The sequence below is a fragment of the Hypanus sabinus genome, chromosome 4, assembly GCF_030144855.1.
Source record: "Hypanus sabinus isolate sHypSab1 chromosome 4, sHypSab1.hap1, whole genome shotgun sequence".
Lineage (NCBI taxonomy): Eukaryota > Metazoa > Chordata > Chondrichthyes > Myliobatiformes > Dasyatidae > Hypanus > Hypanus sabinus.
This window is the reverse complement of record NC_082709.1, coordinates 146,191,348-146,213,000: the sequence shown is the minus strand read 5'-3', so window position 1 is coordinate 146,213,000 and position 21,653 is coordinate 146,191,348. Positions and strand designations below refer to the sequence as shown.

Below are 21,653 nucleotides of genomic sequence, written 5' to 3'. Positions count from 1 at the left end.
TTGTTTCATTTTTACCATGTACTGTACCAGCAGTTATGGTCAAAATGACAATAAAAACTGACTTGACTTGACTACCTCATTACTTTATTCTCGCTTTTTGGCTACTTATTTAACATTATATATATACATTTACTGTAGTTTTTACTATTATGTATTGTAATGTACTGCTGCTTCTTAATAACAAATTTCATGACATGTGCCAGTGATACTAAACCTGATTCTGAAGTTTGGAATTACATTTGGAAATGGGGTGTTGATTATAATTTGAAATGCTCCATAAAATCCAGTAGGTGGCATAGTGTGACACTCATGCAGTGTCTTTGTTATAACAAACTAATCCAAAGATCCAAAATGTATTCACTGTAATAAATACCACATACAATTTTTGGTGTAAACCGATTTTTGAAACTAAGGTCCTATGTGTAATTTGCGTCATACTGCCTTTACTATTTTATGTGATTACACTGGCATATTTAAAGATAAGGTAGAAATGTCCTTTGTTGGTTTCAGAATAATTCTTCAAAGTATGTTGAAAATATGTGACAGAGGATAAAGTTCATATGTTCAACAGTCCAAAGGACCACTAAAGGGACTAATGGAAGACCTGAAGAAATAGTAAGTGAGAGATCCAGGAATATTTCACTGCATTCACATTTACACTGGTTTGCTGGCAGTTCACACCATATCTTTAACAGTTTTACTTCTTACATTTCTCCCCACTCTTTGACAAGAACCTACTCAAGACTTGTTGCATTAAATATTATGGAATCCTCAGAGATAATAAATTCACCAGTTCTCTGCTGGTAAACAAAATACCTTGCTCCTCGTGATACATTCTCTCATCATGCCCCTTGCTAATTGGCAGACTCACAAATGACAACCTGTGAAACTGTGACAAGGGCAAACCAACCAATTTCATTCTAGTTAAATTTTCGGTAGCCTTTGACATTGTTGACCACATCAGATTTATTTGTCAATCTGCTAGCCTAGAATGTACTAGTTCAGTTGTTCATTTCTGTTATATCATAGTTTGAAAATATCTTGAAACAGCTTCTCCAGACTGTCAGCCTTGGGCCCTCCTACTTTTTACCTATATGCTACCAACCCCTGGTGAGAATATATCAGATTCCTTAATGATGGGATCCATTGTTGCTTTGCCATCACTTGTCCCTACTCAAGCCTATCACTGCAACATCGATTGATCTACATTGAATCTTAACTAGCCGCAATCCTGATTTCATAATATTCTTGTAGTAGTTTACAAATACTACCAATGGCTTTATTGATACATATCACCATTGTCTCCTCTAATCTTATAACCCTCTTGAGGTTTCTGCACTACATATCCCCTTTGTGGGTTTGGTGTCAAATTTCCTTGATTTTATTAAAGATACGTTGATGTACCACAGTGCAAGATGGGACATTAAACTTTCCAACACCAACTATCTTAATGTTCTCAGTTGTGATCTTGGAGTGATGATTTCTGATTCACTTTTCCTCCAATCTACAAACAGGGAACCAAGAAAGAACTAAGGGGAGAAACAAGTATCCCTTATTCACCGGTGACTTGCTGGTTTCTGGAGGAGCACCTTCTTAGTTAGGAAAGTAGACTTTTATGTTGAGGGTATAAATTCTATGTAAGGAATAAGGAATAAAGGCACAGACTATTTTCTAAATGGGGAGCAAATTCAGAAATCAGCGGTGCAAAGGAATTCAGGAGTCCTGGTGCAGGATTCTTGAAACATTAACTTGCAGGTTGAGTCAGTGGTAAGGATGGCAAATACAATGTTAGCATTCATATTAAAAGGACTTGAACATAAAAGCAAGTTGTAATGCTGAAACTTTATAAGGCATTGGTCTGACCACACGGAGCATTGTGTGTAGTTTTTGGTGCCTTATCTAAGAAAGGATGTGCTGGGATTGGAGAGGATCTAGAGGAGGTTCACGTGAATGATCCCAGGAATGAAAGGGCTAATCTCATGGAAACCTATCGAAAATTGAAAGGCCTTGATAGAGTGGAGAGGATGTTTCCTTTCCACAGGAGCACAGCCTCAGAAATCAAGGACATCCCTCATCAGAGATGAGAAGAAATTTCTTCAGCTAAAAATTTTGAAAGATGTTTTTAGCAAAAGGGCATTGAATCTGAGGAATTCATTGCCACAGACGGCTGTAGAGGCCAAGCCACTGGGTATAGTTAAAGCAACAGTTGATAGTTTCTTGATTAGCAAGGGCATCAAAGGCAATGGAAGTGAGTGGAATAGTAAATCAACCATGATGAAATTCTGGGAACAGACTCGATGGACCAATTAGCCTAATTCTGCTCCTATGTTTAATGGTATTTATGGTCAAATTTAAAATATTAAATCAATCTGTATCAACACACAATTAGCAAACACATCTGCAAAACTTCTATTATTAAACAACATTTTCATGTACGTGTGTAAATTTAGGACACAAATGCTAACTTATGCTTCTTCACACTGTTGGCACTGTGCTTATCGGTTTTTAATATTTGCATTGTTGAAGTTATTTCTTATGTTTCTCTGGAAATGTTACTTTTTCTGATAAGAGTCTCAATCACTCAGAATATAATACAAATTAATTGGACAACAAAAGTATTTGATTTGTTCTTATGACTCATTGTTTGAGCTTTAATCAGATACCCAAGTTGGATTTGGACTACGGCTTGGTAATCACTTTCTCTTTACTCATGGTCAGGTTACACATCATACCAGGAGACAAACAGTGTTTGTATTCCATTTGAACATCTGAAATAAATCCAGTTTATATACTAATTACACTGAAATAAGCTCATATCTGTGGAAAGAGAAAAAGATTTTTACAAATGCTACCTGACCTGCTGAGTGCTTCCAACATTTTCTCCTAAAACACTGAGCCATGTCACATTTAAATGGCCAGCAGTGAGAACAATCTTTTTCTTTGGAGTACTTGTCTACATAACAAAAACACTCTTTGGAAACATTTTAATCACCCATGGAATTTCTCATAATTATTGCACACCATTATTAAATTTCCATCAATGAGAAGATGTCTAAGTTATACCTTGACTTTATACCTTGATCTAGGGTAAATAGAACCTGTGGTCTAGCTATCAGACACATTACAGCAAGAGATGCAAGATTACTTCGAATAGAAAAATATCATGGCCTCCAGAGAATATACACAATTCACTCATGTGTATGTATTAAAAAGCAGAAATAATTTCAATGTCCTTTATGATCATAACACTCTTAAGGAAATAAACCAGATTCAATTAAATAACTTCTTAATTATACTATTAGAATCAAATAAAAACAGAAAATTGTTGAAACAATGGGTCAAGAAGCATCTGTGCAGAGAGAAACAGCATTAAATTTCAGGTAAAATTTACATCAGCACAATCAACAACCTGAAACATTAAGTCTACACACACCTCAATACATATTCTGGATGACCTGCTAAATATTTTTATTGTTTTGGTACCTGTTTTGTATTTTCAGAAACATGATTTAAAGTACAGATATCTGAGTTGAAACCCTAGTTCTGTCTAAGCTATTTGTGTGGTAACACAGAATTTTAGGCAAGCATCTTGATTGGCTCCTGTGTGAGTTAAAGAACTTGCAAGAAATTTTGAATCACAACATACTTACGAAAGGTACGAAGGTACTGTGATTTTCCAGTAAGACTTGTGATTATGCTTCAGTGTTCCATTTGGTAGAAATCTGAACATCATGATTGAAGATAATTTGACGTATAATGGTGAGCTGTGACTGAATTGATTCCACTGTGGCTGTCTTACTGCTTTCGCCTATTTATTGACCTTCAAATTGTAGAAAAGTATGATTAAAAAGGAAAGCAACATGATGAACTTGACCTGATTCTGTTTTCCATTAAGCAGTCTACTGTAAGAAAATTACATCTCCATTTCTGTTTCATATTTTCAGATTTGAAACTTTTGTGATCCTTTGTCACTTTGAGGTTTTTTAAGATCAACCCATTTACTCTTCTTTTAAACATTAACAAAATTAGCAAAATTTAACGAAATTCAGTATGCAGAACAGAAAATACGATTGGAATAGAAAATTTGTTGTGTTGTGAATGCCCAGTTTCTAAAAGATATGAATACATGGTGAGATAGGTTTTATGACAGCTATTGTGATTTACACAATTCAGCAGCCACATAATTTTCATTGCCTTGGAGTTCAATGGAAATAGGATTACATAAGTTTCTAAAACAGGACTCCCAGATAGTAAGATGAATTTTTTTTCCAAATGTTTAGATAAAAAAAGATATCACAATGAGCAAAGAAGAGTTGGGTTGGTAATTTTAGGTGTCATATTTTTAAGTATTGAAGACACTCAGACACAGAGTCATGCAGCAAGTAGATGCTGCAGGTCTGACAGTATCTACGTATATGCTGTTTGACCTACTGAGCTCCTCCAGTACCTGCATATTATTCAAGTAGTGTGTCATAACATTAATACTTCAGTAGTCTTTATCAAAGTAGAAGTGATAAGGTATTAAGAAGCAAACATTAATAAATGGGTCATCTCTAACTTTAAAGATTAGCAGAATATATATGCATGTATTCTGTGGCTGTTTGCAAACCCTCTGCTGAAGATACTCGGCAAATGTAAATAAGCACCTAAAAAGTTTCTTGGCATTGGGCAACAGAACTCTCTTTGCGATATCACAGCTGAGCTCAATCCAGGCCTAGATTTGATCGCATACAACTCACACTAAGCATTCTGTGGATTGCTAGTTAGAGATTATTACTTCTCTTTGCTGCAAGGCTGGGCTCCATATGGCACTCTGAGTACAGCTAAGTTACACCGATGATCAGAATGAGTTTTTATTTGTCTGTTCAACCAGCTGAAACAGCAGTGAAACAATTTTGTATAACAAGTAGTAATATCACATAACATCATTTCAAAATAAGCTTGGATTTATTTCCAAACCAATGTTTTTACTTCAAATACTTAGGAAATTTTTTAACATATTAAATGATGTAAAGTGCAAAGGAGATTAAGCACTTATATACAGAAAAACAATAGCATAGTCTGAAAAGGAAGGTGTTAGCACAATATTTAGATTTTGATGAGATGAGAAAACAGTAATGTGATAAAAGACTAAGTTGCAAATGGTAAAATTAAAAGTACTAGCAAAGTGCAGCATTTATAAAGAAATCTGCAGGTTAACACATTGAATAATGACACTCAAAAGAAATGAAGCATCATTTTTCAAAATTCATGAACATCTGACCAATTCCATAATTTTCTCTTCCTTATGAAGAAGTATATATATTTAAATATTATGAAGGTTCTTTCACAACAGTATGACAATGCCACCCCACTACTGAACTACCTGGTCAGAAAATTGCTTATGTTGTAATTGCTTCCCCAAATAAGTATGATTTGGCCTTTTGTTAGTCATCTGAAGAGGAAATTCACCTAGATTCTAATTGTTACTACCCAAGAAGGCTGTTTTTTTTTAAATAATTCTAAGGTCAGTGATAGTCAACCACTGTACACAGTGTAATTTATTTATTGCACTGCGGAATTTCTCAACAGTTCAATGAGTAAACTGCAATAAACAATTTAATTGATTTTTTAATAACTATATGAAAAAACCCCTAGTTCAAAAATATTTTTGGACTAGAAATGTTTGTGCTGCAACCTGCTGTGAAATAATACCATGCAAATATGTACCTCCCTCCTTTGATTATCAACAAGACCTTCAGCCTACTGTAAAATGTTAGTTCAACTCATCTCCATCACCTAGGAATGATTCATACAAATAAAAAGACTTGCACTTATATAGTACATTTCACAATCTTACTACTTCTCAAAGTTCTTTACGGCCAAAGAAATAAATCTGAGGCTTAGTCACTATTGTGAATAATATGGCAGTTTAATTGTGAACAGTAAGGCCCCAAAAAACAGAAGTGGTATTAAGGCAGGTAATCTTTTTTCAGAACCGTAGCAATCTGAAAGAAAAATAACATTGCTCAAAATGTTCAGTGCATTTTGCAGCATCTGTGGAAAGTGAAATGCAGATTTAATCTTCAAATCAAAATGATTTGAAATGTTATGTGTCATTCTACTTCCACAAATGCTGCCTGAACTGATGTGTATTATGGCATATTTTGTTTTATGATCTATCTCCTATGTCAAAGAAAAAGGCTGGTGCAGTTTCCTGTAGTTCTATCATACAGCCCACAGCGTAGTTTAATCTGAAAAATAAGTCTGTAGGCAGTACATTGTTTGCAGTTCAAGCTTTGTATAGGCCCTTCTTTGTAAATGTGCACTAGACATAATGCAGAGCCAAGAGTATGTCATCCTTAGAGCCTTACAAATTGAATGTATGAATACTTTCATAGTGCAGGCACATTTTTTCTCTTTGATAAGTATATTCATCATAGATGATCTGTATGTAGTATCCAAATCTATATTTGAAATGCTATGCATGTTCCGAGTGCAATCAAGTAACACCTTAAGCAGTTGTTACTCAGACTAGTTTCATGTTTGCAGAATTCTTGTTTTAAGTTTTTGCGTCCATGTAAATACATCTCAGTTGACACACACTGAAAATTCAGTGGAATGTTTCTGATTATGTATAATCTGTACAGTAGGAGACCAGCTATTTCTATTTGATTCCTTAAAGCTGATGCAAATCTTTCTCTCTTTAATACATAATAAATACGTAGCACAAACAAAACATCTCTAATTATGGATATACATACTTTCCATGTTAAGTACCAGCTATAAAATATTTCTTGCAAAAAGGCTGACAACTACTATTTGTTCTTTGAATCAACAGAATTTAGAGATTAGTCTTTCAATATATCCAAAATATAATTGAAAATTAACATTTTCCCTGATGGTTATGATGGAGTTTGTTCAGTAATTATATAAAACAAAACTCCAATCGGTATCAAATGTGATATATTGGATTTTTTACGAAACTTAGTCCATGGAATATGCGGCATTTAGATCCAAAATGCCACCCTTTTTTAATAAGGGTATCCACCATAGTGACCCTGTCGATGATAACCATCTTGGTAACCATGGTATCCATATCCATATTCATCCTCTGGGCAACGCATACCCAAAGATTGCTGAATGGCCATTTCCTGTCGGCGAAGTTGCATGGAGTCAACGAGGTCATACACAATGGCCATATTCCACATTGGGGTTGGATACCACGACTTGACATTTCCATCCTTACCAACCAGGAGCATTGAGAAATACTCTGGGCTCACTTGGAAATAATTCCTTAGGTCTTTTACCAAGGATGGTGAGAGATCTTCACGATCAACAGACGAAGTTCCTGTAAATACAGCGAACAAAGCCAATTCATCTTACCAAACATACATTCTAAAAGATTCTTCAGTTGAAATGCAATTTCAGTGCAACTCCATTTAGTAATACATTTTTATTGGAAGTACTCAATTAATAAATAACAATATCTTATAGAATGAAGATTTTATCATAAAATTCAATGATTATCCTTACTATTAAGAAATTATATATTCTGTTCTGAGATAGACTACCTTCAGCTTTATATGCACTTATACAAATTTATTTTGCATAGAATTAGAAATGGCATATCAAAAGTTTAAAATGTCAATCTTTGCATCAAAATATATTAAAATAGTCACATTTTAAAACTTTTTAAATGTGTTCAGTTACTGTAATATTTGTATGGCATTGCTGCTGGAATATTAGCCTTATAAATATCTCAATAGAGAACATCATATATTACAAAGTCTCTGTACTCATTATAAAATACTTGATGCTTGTCTTGTTTGGAATGTCTCCCAAGTAGAAATGACTTATAGAGCCGTAAATTTCAATGCAGTACAATATAATGAACCACAATATTTCCTCCTAACTGTATCTCATTGCATGAGAAGCAGAAGAAAGCATTTTCTCACAGGATTTTTGCGTTTAGAATGGCCACATTCTTGATTTTTAGCTTTTGAACAGAAGGCTGACAAGTATGGTGTTAGCATAACAAGAGTTTTGAAAACTGCCACATCTGAGGAAAAGTTCCTCATGGAGTTTCAAGTTCCTCAAAGTGTGCTTCAGAAGTACTGTAGTGGGTTTAAACAAACAGTTCTTATACAGGAATTGGGAAATTGTTACTTGATGAAATCATCATTCATGAATTGCTATTTTTACAAGTTACTTTCAGATAGATATTGTTCTCTTCCGTAGATTATTCAATATTTCAGCAATATTTAATATTATAAAAATATAGTTTGATCAAGCATTCTTTGTTTTTATATAGTAATTCATTATGGATTACTGTATATGTAAGTACTGTACTTGAATGGCATGCATTAATATGCCATGTTATATGTGAGCATGTCATGAAAGTAAAACTAAGAATACACATACTCCCGGCTCCAGGGTCTGATTTCCAATTAGCTTCTGGAGTTACAAAACATAACAGTGGCGATGAAGTAGTTTTAAAATGAAGCCAAGGTGACATTGAAGTGCATTATGATGTTTGAGTTAAACAAATACAGCATGTTTTTCTTCAGGGCGGGGGAGGTTCAATTTTTTTTAAAGTGCAGCACGTTTCTTCAGAGGGTAAGAGATATGGTCAAGTTTTTAAAAAAAAGCAGAAAAAGGACAAAATTCACAGTACTGGGAGATAACAAAAATAAACTTTAAATAAAAGCAAAAATGGCTGGCTGCAGCAGAATGATAAGACATATTCAATTGCCCAACAGATAACTGGTTGATGTATACTGAACAAATTGAGCAGTGTTTTGAAGAAAATATAATAGCCAATGAAAAACAAGTGCCAGTGTTGCTGAATGCAACAGATGGAAAAACATAGTTTACTTAGAAGTTTGACTGTTCCAGCCAACCCAGACAAGATGGGCTTTGCTGATATCATAAACAATGCAGGAACATTTGGAACCAAAACCATTGTTAATTGCAGAGTGCTTTAGGTTTCTAAGTTGAACCAAAAGGATTCATGGCTGAATGGAAGAAATTGTCTGAGTTCAGTGAAGGGCTTAACGATGCATTGGGAGATCATTTACATTATGAAATCTTACAACAAGGCAAACAGCTGCTAGCTGAAGCACAAATCATATTTAAAAGAGCAGTTGTACTTGCCACATCAATGGAAACAGCAGACAGTGACACTATTGAGTTTCAGACAGGAATGATAGTGAGCATAAACAAAATTGCAACGTCTAAGCAGAAACCTGCCTGGCCAAACAAGTTTTGTTACCTTTGCGGCAGCGGCTCACATACACTAGACCAATGCAGGTTTGAAGATAAAATTTGTAGAAAAGGCAGAAAGGGCAACAAATTAAGACACATCAAAGAGCAATTTGGGCAGACAAAAATAAATGGACTCCACAGGGAAGAGAAAAAGGTAAAAGGTCAAATTGCAGTTTCACTAAGTGCATTAATTTGCATGCTGTTGATGAAAAATCAGATGATGACGGGAGTGACACAGAACTGGGTAGCCTTGAGATTTATAATGCAAACACTAACAAGAGACAAGCAATATGGCTTCCATCAGAAGTGAATTAATTAAAATGGAACTGGACACTGGTTCGGCTGTTTCAGTCATTAGAAAAAAATGAGTTTGAATGGCACTTCGAAGGTACTGAACCGAGGCCTTCAGTTTTCCAAATAAGAATTTATACTAGAGAAAAGGTAACTCCTATAGGAATAACATTTGTAACAGCAAAATACAATAACTAGCAATCCACATTGGGCTTGTATGCGGTAAAAACAAGAAAGTCAGCATTGTGGGGCCATGAATCACAAAGACAACTACAACTTAATTGGAGATCCATCCACCATTTGCATGCCACATCCCCTGCAATAGAATCAACTGAAAGCGAATTAAGAAGAAATAAGTATTCAGCAGTGTCCAAAGATGGTTTTGGAAAACTCAAACATATCAAGGGTAAAATAATATTAAACAAAAATGCCATACTCAAGTTTTACAAAGTCCTTCCAGGTCCTTATACTATCTGTGATAAAGTAGCCAGTGAGCTAGATCACATGGAGGCTGAAGGAATTCTTTCCAAGGTTGAGTGGAGCCCATGGGCAATGCCAGTGGTCCCAGTAGTCAAGAAGAATGGGGCTGTCAGGATCTGTGGTGATTTTAAGGTCATCATCAACCCAGTACTGAAAGTAGATCAGCACCCTCTGCCCGGGATAAAGGATAGCTTTGCAAAACTTTCTGGAGGAAAACACTTCAGCAAAGTGGACTTAGCTGATGCCTACAGATGGAGATGAAAGAGAGTCCAAAGTGTTTCTCACCATAAACACTCACAAATGGTTTTATTGCTACAATAGGCTTATTTTTGGAATAGCATCTGCACCTTCACTCTGGCAGAAAGCTATGGACCAGGTGCTGCAAGGCTGCCCAGGGACTCAGTGTTACCTGGATGACATCACTGTTACCAGTGAGGATGACAAGGAACATCTCCAAAATCTCAAGACAGTGTTAAAGAGATTAGAAGAATATGGGCTCAAAGCATAATGCAACAAATATGAATTCTTTCAACCAAGCATCACTTCCTGTGGTCACACCACTGATACACAAGAATTTCAAAAGTGTGCTGAGAAAATTCAAGCAGTGGTGGATGTCCCGAGGCCAAAAAAAGTGTAACAGTTGTGATCCTTTTTAGGATTTGGCAATTACTATAACAGATTCCTGCCAAACCTGGCTACTGTGCTGCCCTTTGAACTCATTGATAGATCAGTTAGAAATGGCAATGTATAAAGCAGTGTGAGGTGGCTTTTGAAAAGACAAAGGAAATGTTGACATCAGACAAGTACTCACACATTATTATGAGCCATACTGTCTAGACAAGCTTCCCTGTGACGCCTTTCCTTATGGTCTAGGTGCAGTCATGTCACATGCTATGAATAATGGAAATGAACACCCATAGCCTTTGCATCACACTCCCTTACTGCTGCAGAGAAAAATCATGCACAGTTTGACAGAGAGGCCTTGAGTCTGGCTCGGAGTATAAAATGTTTCAACTAGAACTTGTACAGGAGAGAGTTTGCCCTTGTTACTGATCATTGATCACTAGTTCATTTTCAATCCACAGAAAGGTGTTCCACTAATGCAACACAAATGCAGAGATGAACTCTGTTTGTTGGAGGACAAAATTACAAGATAAATTCAAGAGGACTACTAACCATGGAAACGCTGATTGTCTCGTTTACTCTTGGGGACTGAGAGTTTCTGTACAATCCAGGTTGGGAGCTGAAGTGTTGGAGGAGCTACATGCCAGTCATCTAGGTGTGGTCAAAATAAAAGTGTTGGCTCAAAGCTTTGTCTGGTGGCTTGGAATAGATCAATAGATTGAACAGCTTGCCAGGCACTGTACAAGATGCCAACATGTGCAGAAGAAGCTAAGAGCAGTACCTCTCTATCCCTGGGAATGGCATGCATTGCCCTGGTAGAGGATTCATGTGGATTTTGCTGGACGACTCAAGGGCACAAATTTCTTGGTAGTAGTGGATGTAGCTAGAAGGTGGCCAGAGGTGTTCCCAATGGCCTCCACTACAACTTTGCACCCTGCTGATGTGTTGAGAAGCCTCTCCTCAAGGACTGGTGTTCCAGAGCACTTAGACAGTGACAATGGACCACAGTTTGTTGTGGAATAGTTTCAGTCATTCCTGAAAATGAATGGAATAAGACATATTACACCTGAACTGTACCACCCAGCTACAAATGGCTTGGCGGAAAGGTTTGTCCAGAGTCTAAAGAACATACTTTGAGCAATGTCAGCAGAACACACTACGCTAACACTGAATTAGAAGCTCCCTGCATATCACAATGCAGCACGCTCTACAACCAAGAACTCACCAGCGATGCTGTTCCTGGGTTGTCCTTGCACTCATGCTTGGATCTCCTCAAACCCAATCTCAGAAGGAGTATGCAGGACAAATAGCTAAGATGAAGTGAGGGCTCCTCAAACAAGGAGGTTCAATGTTTCACTCCCGGACAAGCTGTCTTATCAAGGGTCTACAGAGGTGATCAAAAGTGGGTACTTGGAAAGATTAAGGACAGAACTGGTGCACTCTTCTACACAGTGGAGGTTGCACCTGATATCATCTGGAGACAACATATCAATCGAGGAGAGCAGAGTCAATTGTTAGAAAAGAAACGAGTCCAGAGCTGTTAGAACCACTTCCTGCGGTCCCAGAGTCAGCTCCTACAACCACCACAGAGGTTTAAATTGTCCCATTCACAACCACAAGTCTCAGCTGCCAAGCCGAGTGATCCCCTTGTCAGGAAAGATGCTATCCCACAAGAGTGAGAAATCCTCCACAGTGATTAAATCTTTAGGTTTGAATGGGACGATTTAAAATCTATTATGCTGTGGATGTCTATTTGGTAATTGCATTATATAGTATACTGTATATTCATAACATTACGTTACAATATTACATTACAGTATTCAGAACAATATTTGAGTTGAGATGCATTCTATATTGAGTTGGAGTTTACAGTTCAGCAGGAAGGAGTGTAGTGTATTCATTATTTCGGTAATAATGTAAATATATTGTTTCTTTACATAATTCATTATAGGTTATATGTAAGAAGAAGGTGAATGGCATATGTCATTTCATCATCATGTCTTATGTGAACACCTCACTAAGGTAAATCTAAAGAGACAAGTTTTCCGGACACTCACGTTTTTCTTTTGATTAGCTGCTGGAATTACAACAGATAACATCTTCCAATAAACATACTGGATTTAGAAAACTTACAAGCTACTGCAAACCACTGGGAAGTTTGAAATTATGTGACAATGAAGTCAGAGAGTAACCTTATAGAAAACTGGGTTGTGGACATGACTGGGTGATGATGGCTATTGGGCATACGGCGGTAGGGACGAGTGACTTCAGAGATGTGATTGGAGGCTTGAATGACTTCAGTAATTGAGGTTTGGGGGGAAAGAGGAAAATGATCAATTGGAATAAAAAGAGAGGTAAAATTCTTGACAAGTGGACTTTTATATCTGAAGACAGCTTTAGCTATTCAATTAAATACAGTATGTTCTTGCTAGTCATGTAAGTGGTCCATATTTCTCAGGTTTGGCTGCAGTCCCAAAATGAAACATGTATAAAAAAAACACCCAGGAAAAACCTGCCTTACATTTTATGCCCTTGTATATGCTTCAGCCAACTTTTTGAAGATAAAGTGAACAATTTATGAGAACAGATTTGTTACAAGTTGATAAGTTAATTCATTTTAATGTCTACAGAACACACACAAAACATAAATGATTAAGTCTCACTTTGTATTGAATAGTCCATGAAAACAATGCCACACACAATTTGCCTTAAAGAGGGTTCCTTTTCATCTTTTACCTGTTCACTTTTCAAACTCTGACTGATCTGAAATCCTACACAACCTCAACCATATCCTCTCCCAGCCAAAACATTTCAGTGCTGATATCACAGAGGCCTTCACAGTTTTGTCGACATCGTCCGGGCACATTGTATTCACAAAATGAAAGCAAGTTTGTCAATCAGAAAATAATCAACGTCCAGCACTTATTTTTAATCTTTTGGCTTAAGCATTTTAAAGTGCGAGATCTAGCAAATGAAGATTTAGTTCAGTAATTAAGATTATGTTGGCATTCCTGAAGCATAAACTAATTCTCACATTTATTTTTATGGTAATCCCGTATTTCCAAAAGAATTGCCTTAAGATATTACTTATCAAGAAGCAGTAACAGCCTCCATCTTAGAGAGTACTAAAAGCTGTCAAGGGGGCTAAAAAGAGAAAAAAATCACTATAAAGCTTGGTGAGAATCAGCAAAGATTCTGGAAGCTTCAGGGTCATTACTCTTTACTAAAAACATTGTCTGGAAAGAGATAGATTAAACATCTGTTTTCTGAAAGAAACCTGTAAAAAGAGAAGGAGTCATTTATCAAAGGCTTAGAAATGACTGAAGTAAGCTGATGACAAGTATGATCAGGAGTTTTATAGTATTGAAAGGAAACCAGATTAATGGATAACAGCATTAAGTAATCCCACCCCTCCATATCCTCATATTCCTAATAGAGGAGGTAACTACTTAAAAGAGATTATTATCATGCTTCTGTCAATTTATAAAACAAAATGCATTTTTTACCTATTTTGAAGTATCAAAATAACACTGATGAAAAGCTAGCCATGAGATGAAATGTAATCATGTCAAATTGTAAAGCCCCTCTTCTTAGTTGACCCTCTGGGCTGAAATATTATTTAACTATAAAACAGCAGCCTGTCTATATTGGAAAATAATAGCTGTCAAAACCAGATGAGTTTCAGCTCAAACAACTGTTTCAATATTGTTAAATTTATACAAAAGGAATGTAAGCGATCTTACCATTAATTGGATAGAGTTCCAAAACTCCTCCAACATCAGTACCCACACCCATCAACTTCAAAATGGCCAAATGACGTAAACCTGAAATACAAGAGATTTATTCTCACATTAATCTCAAGGACTAAAATTAGACCGCAATAAATTAGATCAATTCTGAACAAAAGAAACTTGGCATTAAGTACTGTATTTCAAATAAGCCAATAAGGTCAGTATCCAAAAGTCAGTTTGGAAGCAGAATTAGTACAAAATAAATCACTTAAAAAAAAACAAGAAAAGTAAATGAAATTTATGCATGGATTGAATGATATAAATAAAATCCTGTTAGAATTAAAATTGGAATATCACTTTTCATAAAAGCAAAGATCAAAGTAAATTTATTATACAGTATGTTATGATATACTACCAAGATTTATTTTCTTACAGACATTTATAGGAAAAAAGAAATACAATAGAATTTTATGAAAAATGACACATTGACAAGGACAAACAACTAATATGCAAATGAAGAAAACCATGCGAATAATAATAATAGTCGGCCCTCCCTATCCAAGGGGGATTAGTTCCGGGACCCCCCGCGGATACCAAAAAAAGCGGATGCTCAAGTACATTATTACAGACAACAGACAACAGGTGCAGAAGTAGACCATTCGGCCCTTCGAGCCTGCACTGCCATTTTGAGATCATGGCTGATCATCTACTATCAATACCCGGTTCCTGCCTTGTCCCCGTATTCCTTGATTCCCCTATCCATAAGATACCTATCTAACTCCTTCTTGAAAGCATCCAGAGAATTGGCCTCCACTGCCTTCTGAGGCTGTGCATTCCAGACCCCCACAACTCTCTGGGAGAAGAAGTTTTTCCTTAATTCTGTCCTAAATGACCTACCCCTTATTCTCAAACCATGCCCTCTGGTACTGGACTCTCCCAGCATCTGGAACATATTTCCTGCCTCTATCTTGTCCGATCCCTTAATAATCTTATATGTTGCAATCAGATCCCCTCTCAATCTCCTTAATTCCAGCCTGTACAAGCCCAGTCTCTCTAACCTCTCTGCATAAGACAGTCCGGACATCCCAGGAATTAACCTTGTGAATCTACGCTGCACTTCCTCTACAGCCAGGATGTCCTTCCTTAACCCTGGAGACCAAAACTGTATACAATACTCCAGGTGTGGTCTCACCAGAGCCCTGTACAAAAGCAAAAGGATTTTCTTGCTCTTTACTCAATTCCCTTTGTAATAAAGGCCAACATTCCATTAGCCTTCTTCACAGCCTGCTGCACTTGCTCATTCACCTTCAGTGACTGATGAACAAGGACTCCTAGAACTTTTTGTATTACTCCCTTACCTAACTTTACACCATTCAGATAATAATCTGCCTTCCTGTTCTTACTCCCAAAGTGGATAACCTCACACTTATTCACATTAAACGTCATCTGACAAGTATCTGCCCACTCACCCAGCCTATCCAAGTCACCCTGAATTCTCCTAACATCCTCATCACGTCACACTGCCACCCAGTTTAGTATCATCAGCAAACTTGCTGATGTTATTCTCAATGCCTTCACCTAAATCATTGATGTAAATCGTAAACAGCTGTGGTCCCAATACCGAGCCCTGTGGCACCCCACTAGTCACCACCTGCCATTCAGAGAAACACCCAATTCACCGTTACCCTTTGCTTTCCATCTGCCAACCAGTTTTCTATCCATGTCAATATTTTCCCCCCAATGCCATGAGCTCTGATTTTACCCACCAATCTCCTATGTGGGACCTTATCAAATGCCTTCTGAAAATCAAGGTACACTACATCCACTGGATCTCCAGTAATAATCTCCAGATTATTTAACCTTGACCCACTCTTTAGGACCTAGCAGAAAACCAGACCTTATTTAACCTGGCTCAGTGCAGTGGTCTTTAGGACCTGGCGCAGCTCTGAATCCACAGGGTTTCTGTTCACAAAAAAGATTACGATCACGACTGAAAATAAAGTGGAAGTAATAAAGAGTTTGGAAAGAGGTGAAACGCCATCGTTCATTGGAAAAGCGTTAGAATACAGTTGGTCAATGATCAGAACAATTTTAACGCAGCATTTGAAAGGCCCGGCCCTGATTAAAGCTACAATTATTACTAAGCAACGCAGTGGTTTAATTATTGAAATACACAAGTTTCTTAAGTGTTTTATATGCATAGAAAGGTAAAATATATACTATATACTAAGACAAACATTTTACTATCTGAGGCTACATAATACCGGATGTACCTCTTCCAACTTCATAGAACCATAGAACATTACAGCACAGTACAGGCCCTTCAGCCCTCCATGTTGTGCCGACCCATATAATCCTTAAAAAAAGTACTAACCCCACACTACCCCATAACCCTCCATTTTTCTTTCATCCATGTGCCTGTCCAAGAGGCTCTTAAATACCCCTAATGTTTTAGCCTCCACCACCATCCCTGGCAAGTCATTCCAAGCATCCCACAGGCCTTCTTAACCACCCTATCAACCTGTGCAGCAACCTTGAGGGATGTATGGATTTGAACCTCAAGATCCCTTTGTTCATCCACACTCTTAAGTAACTGACCATTAATCCTGTACTCAGTCTTCTGGTTTGTCCTTCCAAAATGCATCACCTTACACTTGTCCGGATTGAACTCTATCTGCCATTTTTCTGCCAACTCTGTAGCCTGTCTATATCCTCTTGTAACCTCCTACCACCTACAGCTCCATCCACAACTCCTCCAATCTTCGTGTCATCCGCAAACTTACTCACCCATCCTTCCACCTCTACAGGTCATATATAAAAATCACAAATAGCAGGGGTCCCAGGACAGATCCCTGTGGCACTCCACTAGTCACTGACCTCCAGGCAGAATACTTTCCTTCCACAACTACCCTGTGCTTTCTTCCTTTAAGCTAATTTTTTATCCAAACAGCCAAGGTTCCACTGATCCCATGCCTCATGACTTTCTGGATGAGTCTCTCATGAGGGACCTTGTAAAATGGTTTGCTGGAGTCCATGTAGACCACATCCACTGCCCTACCCTCATCAATTTCTTTTTGTTACCTCTTCAAAAAATTCCATCAGGCTCGTGAGGCATGATCTTCCCTTCACAAAGCCATGTTGACTATTCATGAGTAGACTGTACTTCTCCAAATGCTCGTAGATCCTATCCTTAAGAATCGTTTCCAGTAGTTTGCATACCACCAACGTAAGACTTACCATTCTATAGTTCCCAGGTTTCTCCCTATTACCTTTTTTAAACAAGGGAACTACATTTGTCATTCTCCAGTCCTCCGGCACTTCCCCTGCAGCCAAAGAGGATTCAAAGATCACAGCTAATGCTCCTGTGATCTCTCAATTCCCACAACAACCTGGGGTGTATCATATCCGGCCCTGGGAATTTATCAATCTTAATGTTTTTAAGAAGATCCAGCACTTCTTCTTCCCTAATCTCGACATTGTCCAGCACACAGGCCTTCTCTACTTCAACCTCATCTCGATCAAGATCCTTTTCACTTGTGAATACTGAAGCAAAGTATTCATTTAGGACCTCCCCAACCTCCTCCACCTCAAGGCACATGTTGCCCTCTTTATCCTTTAGCGGTCCCACCTTCGTTCTCGTCATCCTCCTATTCTTTACGTAAGCGTAGAACGCCTTGGGGTTCTCCTTAATCCTACATGCCAAGGCTTTCTCATGCCCCCTTCGAGCTCTCCTAAGTCATTTCTTTAGCTCCTTCCTGGCTACCTGGCTATCTCTCATAAGCTCCTCCTACTTCCTGCTTCTTATCTCTAGCATATGCTTCCTTTTTCCTCTTGACAAGTTGCCTCACATGTTTCGTCAGCCACGGTTCCCTTTTCCTACCATTTTTTCCTTGCCTCAGTGAGACAAACCTATCCCGAACAAGTGATCCCTAAACTTCTCCCACATTACTTCTGTGCTTTCCCCTTTGAACATCTGTTTCCAATTTACTCTCACTAGTTCCTGCCTCATCCTTTCAAAGCTAGCCTTTCCCCAGTTAAGCACTTTACCATTTTGTCTAATTTCATCCCTTTCCATAGCTATGCTGAAGCTAAGGGAGTTGTGGTCACTCTCACCAAAATGCTACCCCACCAAGAGGTCTGTCACCTGACCAGGTTTATTACCCAGAACTAGATCCAGTTATAGTCTCTCCTCTCGTCAGCTGGTCCACATACTGTGTCAGGAATCCTTCTTGAATACACCTGACAAATTCAGCCCCAACTACCCCCCTTGCACTCAGGAGGTGCCAGTCAATATGAGGGAAGTTGAAATCACCCATAACTACTACCCTGTATTTCCTGCACTATTCTAAAATCTGCCTGCTTATCTGCTCCTCGGTGTCCCGAGGGCTATTTGGGGGCCTATAGATTACTCCCAGCACATTGAATGATCCCTTCCTATTTCCGACTTCCACCCAGACTGACTCCATGGACACTCCTTCTGCAGCGTCCTCCCTTTCTATAGCCGTGATACTATCCCTGACCGGCAATGCCACTCCCTCCCCTTTTCTACCTCACATCCTATTCCTTTTAAAACACCTGAACCCCGGGGCCTGCATTACCCAATCCTGCCCTTCCTCCAACCAAGTTTCAGTAACGGCCACAACATCGTAGTTCCACATACTAATCCATGCTCTAAGTTCATCCTCCTTGTTCCTAATACTCCTAGCATTGAAATAGACACATTCAACCCCTTTAACTGGCTACAATTATGTTCTGTCCCCTGCCTGTCCTTCCTCATCAACTCAAAACTCTTAGCATCATGCCCTTGTCCTTCTACTTTAATCCCTGCATTCACATTCTGATTCCCACCCCCCTGCCAAACTAGTTTAAATCCTCCCCAACAGCTCTATCAAACCTGCCCACCAAGATATTGGTCCCCCTGGGATTCAGGTCCAACCTGTCCTTTTTGTACAGGTCAAACCAGCCCCAAAAGGGGTTCCAAAGATCCAGAAATCTAAATCCCTGCCCCCTGCTCCAATCCCTCAGCCACGCATTTACCCTCCACTTCATTCTATCCTATTCTCACTGTCGCGTGGCACAGGCAGTAATCCCGAGATTACTACCTTTGAGGTCCTGCTTTTCAACTTCCTTCCTAACTCCCTGTAGTTTTCTTTCAGGACCTCTTCCCTTTTCCTACCTATGTCATTGGTACCAATATGTACCACGACCTCTAGCTGTTCTCCCTCTCACTGCAGGATATCTTGGACGCAATCAGAAACACCCCAGACCCTGGCACCTGGGAGGCAAACTACCATCCGAATTTCTTTCCTGCGTCCACAGAATTGCCTTTCTGAACCCCTGACTAATGTCCCCTATCACTATTGCCTTCCTCTTCCTTTCCCTACCCTTCTGTGCCAGAGGCACAGCCACTGTCACTTCCTCCAGGTAGGCTGTCCCTCCCCAACAGTACTCAAACAGGAGTACTTATTGTCAAGCGGTACAGCCACAGGGGTACTCTCTAGTACCTGACTCTTCCCCTTCCCTCTCCTGACTGTGACCCATTTCTCTGTCCCCCGTGGCCCCAGAGTGACCACCTGCCTGTAACTCCCCTCTATCACCTCCTCACTCTCCCTGACCAAATCCAACTTAAAGGCGAACTCAGGAATGGAACTCGTTCATAACCCGGGGAACTACCTGTACTTTTAAATCATCTCTAGATTACTTATAATACCTAATACAATGTAAATACTATGTAAATAGTTATACTGTATTGTTCAGGGAAAAATGACAAGAAAAAATAGTCTGTACATGCTCAAACATTGAGTACTGGAGAGAGAACTTCAGGGTTTTCCTGATCCGTGGTTGGTTGAATCTGCACATGCAGAACCCATGTATAAGGAAGGATGACTGTTCTCAGAAAACAAGTTGTATAGAGTCTCTGAAAGCGATTCCTTAGATCATAGAACTAGTGCAGAGGTATGGGTTAAATCGAAGAACTTGGGCCAGAATGTAACAGGGCCAGAATTGAAAAGCAGAGATGTTATGTTCAAAAGCTGTAATGTTACATCAGGCTGAGAGGAGTGAAGAAAGGCGATGCTGAAGTGAAAAACCAAAATTACAGGGTGTTGCTGGAAAGGCGTCTACATCACTAAAGTATGGGCTTCCTATTATTGTGAACAAAGAACAGACTAACAAAAGGTTCTTCCACAGTGGATAGAACAAACCCTGAGGTCAAATTGTACGTGGCGCAGCAGAGTTTTGTAAGAGATTTCTTTACCAAAGCAATTATTAAAAATGTAGCACTTGTGCACATCAGTAGTTGATGTGGATAGTTTGGATGTGTAAGGGCAAAACAAACAGAAGGTTATTCTGAATTTATGGAAGGATGGGAAGAGGCAAAAGTGGGTCGGAAGTCTATTACTATGATATACTTTATATAAAAATATAAAGTTAGATAAAATATGTTATACAAATAAATCCTATATTGATAAGGTGAGAAGATGAATAGTGACGTGAGCTGAGGGTAATGTGCCATTTCAATTGTGCCTAGACCAGTTTGCCTGTACAGTACTGTGTAATAGTCTTATGCATATACTGTATATGTAGCTAGGTGAATAAGGCTTTTGCACAATACTGTAGTAATTTTGCATTCTACTGCTGCTGCAAAAAAAAACAAATTTCATGACAGTTGAGTGATGATAAACCTGATCCTGATATGGGTCTCTATAGTGGACTGAGAGTGGGAAGGGAGCGGTGGGGGAATCATGATTGGCAAAGCGGGAAGGGGGAGGGGAGGGAGTGGGAGGCACCAGAGAGACATTCTGTAATGATCAATAAATTAATTGTTTGGAATCAAATGACCTTGCCTGGTGTCTCAGGGCTGGGTGTGTCTGCACCCATCCCACCCCAGCACTCCTTCTGTGCCATCTGTCCCACACCCCTCCCACAGTTCTCCAGCCCTGCCATTCTCTTTGCTCCTGGCAGACTGACAATCTCACTCTCCTCTCCACCTTGCCAAATTCAGTATTGTGCAAAAGTCTTAAGCACCATAGCTATGTGTACGTTTTGCAGAGATCTTTTATGTAAATTTCTGAACTGATCAGATAGGGTTTATTATTTCCTACAATAGTGCGGCCAGTTGAAGGGGTACAGAGGTACTGCTATTAGTTTTTCAGAGGGAACAAACAATCAAAAACATTCAGTGAACAACTTGTAGGTGCTGCTCACCAGACTCGTTTGAATTCTAGTTAAGCAGAATCTTCTGTAGAATAAACTACACAACAATTGACAAAGGACCTCCTG

At 38.6% G+C, this 21,653-nt stretch overlaps 1 protein-coding gene across 1 annotated transcript in view; it reads right to left on the bottom strand.

The window, feature by feature from the left end:
- Window positions 1-5,890: 5,890 nt before the first annotated feature.
- The window catches only part of ccdc80 (coiled-coil domain containing 80), a 41,509-nt gene continuing 25,746 nt past the window's right edge, over window positions 5,891-21,653 (bottom strand). The window contains exons 6-7 of the mRNA XM_059968286.1: window positions 14,385-14,465; window positions 5,891-7,330 (exon numbers count right to left, since the gene is read on the bottom strand). Of these exons, the coding sequence (XP_059824269.1) occupies window positions 7,014-7,330; window positions 14,385-14,465 (398 nt within the window). The 3' untranslated portion in view covers window positions 5,891-7,013. The remainder of the gene's footprint in view (window positions 7,331-14,384; window positions 14,466-21,653) is intronic.